Source organism: Tupaia chinensis, unplaced genomic scaffold (assembly GCF_000334495.1).
Source record: "Tupaia chinensis unplaced genomic scaffold, TupChi_1.0 Scaffold000290_1, whole genome shotgun sequence".
Taxonomy (NCBI): Eukaryota; Metazoa; Chordata; class Mammalia; order Scandentia; family Tupaiidae; genus Tupaia; species Tupaia belangeri.
In genome coordinates this window covers 5,602,435-5,607,823 of record NW_006159775.1, presented here as the reverse complement: position 1 = coordinate 5,607,823, position 5,389 = coordinate 5,602,435, and the positions used below count along the sequence as shown (strand labels likewise).

Genomic DNA, 5,389 nt, shown 5'->3' with positions numbered 1-5,389 from the left:
TGCCAGTTGCTGTGCAAGTAATAAAGTTCACATTAATTTGTCATGTGAAGTAGGAATGGAACAAGTTTTACAGGAATGACAACTACCTAGTTAGGGCATGAGAAGAAGAAAGTAGGAGGCTATACTTGGAATGTGTCAAGCACATGCTATTCTAAAATGAAAGGGCCATGAACATTAAATAATTAAATTAATAGAGTCACATTTTTTAGTAATTTCATCAGACATTAATTTAAAAAATAAAATCTTTCCTTATTGTTTTTAGATGTATTCTGTTTCCACTTAAACTCTTATTTGGGGGAATATGCATAGATTTACATGTTTATATAATGCATGTTTACAAATTGGCCATTTTATATCAAGTCATATGACATCAGTAGGTTTCGAACTTGTTTGCTATCATTTTTTATAGTTAAAGTTATCTTGCAAAAAGTAACAGCTTTATTCCTAAGCAACATTTCTCAATAATATTGCAAAGAATTCCTTTATAATACCTTTTATAGGTTTAATAAAGTCTCTCTTAATATTCATTGTGGTTACTATCAAAATATCTTCTTTACAGATTCATCTTAAACATATTTAGTATATTTACTGTATATCTTTAAAATATAGGCTGTTTATTCATTTAAAATTTCAGGGCACTGGACAAAACAGTATTTACTTTTGAAAGGAAACCATTTCTATATTCAAGGTGTATTTTTCTCAATGAAAACCCAAGGCCAGTGAAAATCCTCGATGAAAGGAATATAATTTTTGGAAAGCGTATCTGTCTTTAGGGATGGCTAGGATAGTAAGACCTGTCAAAATTTTATTTGATTTTCACAAGCTCTTCTGTGAACTAGATCATATACATCCTTGGTAACACTCGTTCATGATAAACGACATCAAGTGCAAATTTTATTTGGAGCATTTAAATTTTGACACATCCACTTTATGACTAATCAATTAAAAAATTCGGCTTTGGAATTTAGTAGCAATTTAGTTGATATGAATTTAAAGTAAGCTAGCCTTCTGATGTTGCTCATTTTTCTGGCAAGTAAAGTATGTAACTGTATTTTAATGATTTCTAATCACTACCAAAACCCAGTAACTTTGTTTGTACAATTTTATTACCAATTTTATGTCCAATTTTAATACCCAGTAGCTAATATGTACTATAAACTTTACGAGAGCAGCCTGAAGCTAAATGTAGCAAATGAGAAGTCTGAAATGCTTAGTAAAGTTTCTCACCTTTTCCTACAAGTGTGTCAGCCTGAAGATGAGAAGGAACTTGAAAAGTAATTTTCTGACAAGCATTGCAAAATAATATTAGAACCTCAAAAAAGAAGGAAAAAAATCAGAAATTACATTTTATTGCAAATTTTGATGTTATAGTTTTGTCTTATTAGTTAAAATATTTTCAGCTTTGGAAGCAAATTAATCATTTAAGTCTTCAATTTTTTTATGTTCATTTTCAAAGGAACCAGCAAAACAAAGTGGCTTTAGAGACAACAGTTAGTTTGTAGCAATGAAAATGTTAGATAAACAATAATTCTTAGACTCTAAATCATATTGTATCATTGCAAGAAAATGTGTCACAAACCATTGACTTTACCTAGAGGTTAGCATCTCTAAGACATTCATAAATGTCATTCTGATTTTTTAGCATAGAGAAAGGATTGAACTCTAGAAAACAAGAATCTCATATTTGTACTAATTCTCAAATCATCGTTTCATAGTTGGTAGTATAGTTATGAAGTCTAGAATATACTTGAGACTTTTTTAAATGACATAAAGAATAATGCCTGCAAATACTCACTGTTCTCAAATCTCATTTCAGACTGACTTGGCAAAAACTTAAGTCTAAATTATCTCAAATCTACAACTCCTCTGGAAAATAAAAATATTAGACTTCATATGAGTAAATGTATGATACATTTTTCTCTAGCGACATATTTATAGACTCATGACACCCATTATCTGCCGGGTGGAAACAGAAGAGGTTAACATACATATTGAGTATGTGCACTTCTTTTCCAACTCAATCCAAATCTATTGGATATACTGTAGCAGACTATTTAAATAGCTTATAATTTTACAAATCTCTGTTAGGTAGATAATATTAAAAGCTGAAATGTAAAAAGTCACATTCATATCCAGTTTTAACTTAAATGACCACTTTTTTTTTCTTTTGAGAGGTTTTTGCTATAGGACACATGTGTTCACCAGAAAGACAGAGAGAGACAAAGAGACAGAAAGCGAGAAATGGCCCCCCAAATGGGATGGCCACACCGCAATCCCTTCTCTTCCATTCTCCTCTCGGGATCTTGGGCACGCACACACACGCGCCTGGCGTGAGTTTAAGCCACTGGGTCCGGGACTCGAACCACGGTTGACTTCATGGGAGTCCAGCGACATAGCTATTATGCCAAATGCTGGTCCCGACCACTTTTTAAAGCATGAGACATTCATATTTATTTGCCTTTAAAATTTGTTTATCTCTAATGCTAAAGGACGCACTGAATTACATAAAAAGAATTATTTGAGCTTAAGAATTACATTAGTGGTGCTCCAAATATATAGTGTAAAAAAGAGCATTTTGTAATTAGAAATATATATATATACAGAAACATATTCACATTCGAAGAGTTCATGAAAAAATGGGACTAAAGTATGAGTTCATTTTGGCGCAAAGAAAGATGAAATCCCTGAATAGTTTTTATTCATTATCTGTAAACTTTCTGAAGACCGCTGGTACATAAATACGCAGGCATGTATATGCATATACCTGTACATATATGTATACCTGTGTGTGTGTGTGCATGTGTGTGCGTGTGTGGCATTCTCACAGAATATAGTCCCACTCCTATTCTCACCCTTATTTTCTTTCTTCTTTGTCCTAGGACCCAACTTAGGTGTCTTCCCTCTGCAAGCAGACCCAACACATCGTTGCATTCATGAAATACCCTTCCATCTCCTAGCTAAATCAGTGGCCCTGTGACTTGGAGTTGGAGCCAGGCATCCTTTTGGCCAGTATGAGTGTCAGGGATGAATGACAAGGGATGTATGGATATTACAGAATACTGAAAAAGGAAAGGACCAAAAGCAAAAGAAATCTAACTAGGATCTCCTGGAAAATTTTCACCACATTATACTAATTCAAAATGGTCTCTAAATTCTCTTCTCTCGAAGTAGTTATAGGACAAGGGAACCAGCAGTTAGCGTAATGGCTATGTCGCTGGACTCCCACATAGTTGACTGCGGTTCGCGTCCCGGACCCGGTGGCTTAAAACTCACGCCGGGCGCGTGTGCGTGCGTGCCCAAGATCCCGAGAGGAGAATGGAGGAGAAGGGATTGCGGCGTGACCATCCCCCCTGAGGGGTGATTTCTCGCTTTCTGTCTCTATGTCTCTCTCTATCTGTCTGGTGAGCGCACGCGCCCTATAGCGAAAAAAATCTCTCCAAAAAAAGAAAAAAAAAAGTAGTTATAGGACAAGAAGCTGACCATCCTCCCTGCATCATATTTTATTTATATAGAGGAAATATCTTCATAAAACCAAATTCTGAAAATGCAATTTGAATCCAAAATATTGTGCTAGAATGAAAACGGAAGGAGATTCCCAGCTCAGAATGCTGGATGGAAATGTAAAACAATTCCCTTCTCTTCTCTTCTCTTCAAAAAAACATTAGCACTTCCACACAGTTACAAAGCTATTAAAAAGCGAAATGGAAGCCAACTTCATGGTATTTTTCAATGATGGCCACATCTTTCTTTATTATTTTTCCTAACTTAAATTGCTTGCTTAACCTAAGAGTTCTGCCCTTCTTTTACCCCTTTCTTGGTAAAATTAAAAATGTTCTGGATAATTTGCATCTACACCTAGAATCATTTTCCTCTTCTTACCACTCATTGGAACTAAGCATGTTAAAAATAACATGAACTTATTTAATGACTAACAGTAAAAGCAACCTCAGAAACTTCTGGGTCAATTGCCCGAGGAATGAATTCATCCCACTACTTAGAAAAACACCACAGCAACACTGAACAGGGGATTCCCATGAAAAAATTAATATTCTGGAAGTGGAAGCTCGAAACATAAGCTCAGGTTGTTGAACTATTCCCTGAATTTTTCTCAGAGCTATTTTTGTTCCCCCAGTCTATCTTCTGCCTCCAGTCCCCACCCCTACCCTCTTTCAAGCCCAAACTGGAGGGAGGAAGCGGGTAGTAACATGCTTGAATTCCCTAAGCCTTTGGTTGTTACTCACCAGGAGAGAGAAAAGGAGCTGCTTACAGAAGATGCTCCCTGGGGCAGCGGAGGCCACAGCCATCAGAAGCAGTCCCAATGGCCAGGGATGGTGACCAGACACTAGCAGCCTAGGATGCACAGGGCGGCTCAGCGAGGGCTGGCACTTCTGCAGGATAGTCTGCTGCCACCCTGGTACAGCTCAGCTTGGTTTGGAAAAGAGTCAGGAGACAAGTGAAAAAACAGCAGGACAGGAGGAGGAGCAGCAGGAGAATGGCCTCCCTCCTATTCCCTGATCAGTCCTCCTCCTTCCAATTCAATTACCTCTGAAAGGAAAGAAGCTTTCCTACAAATGGGGAGGGTGGGGTACAAAACACCCCAAAACCTAGTCACTAGCTCCTCCTTACAGCAGCTTTCAAAATTTCTCCTGCCACTTAACACATAGGCAGCAGGAGGAGGGAACACCCTCCATCCTCGGTCCTCCTCCCTTTCCCCCCGGGTTGATGATGTGAAGTCCTCCCCAGTTATTACCCACTCCCACGGCCTCCCTTCCCTCTTGGCCTTATTAACCTATCTTGCCCCCGGGTACAAACACAAACTGTGCACGAATTCCACGCAAGGCAGCGATGCCTCCTCAGCTGCCATTGGCAAATCAGGGGAAATAAACATGTGTAATCACATTCATCAGAAGCTATCTCCCCATCTAAGCATTGAGGTGTAGTCTGTCACTACAGCCTGTACCTCTGCCAACGATCTGGCATTCTGGTTTAAAGCAGCAACTTCAGGATACGTTGTGTCTTTTCCCTGCTCTGGGCTGTCCACTGAGGTTTGGTGCCAGTGATGTCACAAGGCACTTCCAGAGCAGATGGACCATACAAAAGTAACAGAATTAAGAAATAGCTGGAATGCCACGTTCTTATTGCCTTCTTTTTATTACACATGAAACCATATTTTCTACCCTTATTCTTTTTCAAGGACAAAATGATTTGTGAGACCAAGTCTCTTCAAAATCATACTATTCACCCTAATTGCTTGTACATTACACAAAAGATATCCTGGCCTAATGGAACAATAATGCCATCAAATTTAGGCTTATTAGGCACTAATGACTCTTGCAATGAGGACTTTAGCCTCATTTTTCCTTCCATAACTCAGTGAACTCAATGACAT

At 38.0% G+C, this 5,389-nt stretch overlaps 1 protein-coding gene across 1 annotated transcript in view; it reads right to left on the bottom strand.

Moving 5' to 3' along the window:
- DSC1 (desmocollin 1) overlaps positions 1-4,304 on the bottom strand; it is a 31,300-nt gene extending 26,996 nt beyond the window's left edge. The window contains exons 1-2 of the mRNA XM_006150577.2: positions 4,242-4,304; positions 1,228-1,312 (exon numbers count right to left, since the gene is read on the bottom strand). Of these exons, the coding sequence (XP_006150639.1) occupies positions 1,228-1,312; positions 4,242-4,304 (148 nt within the window). The remainder of the gene's footprint in view (positions 1-1,227; positions 1,313-4,241) is intronic.
- Between the last annotated feature and the right edge of the window lie 1,085 nt (positions 4,305-5,389).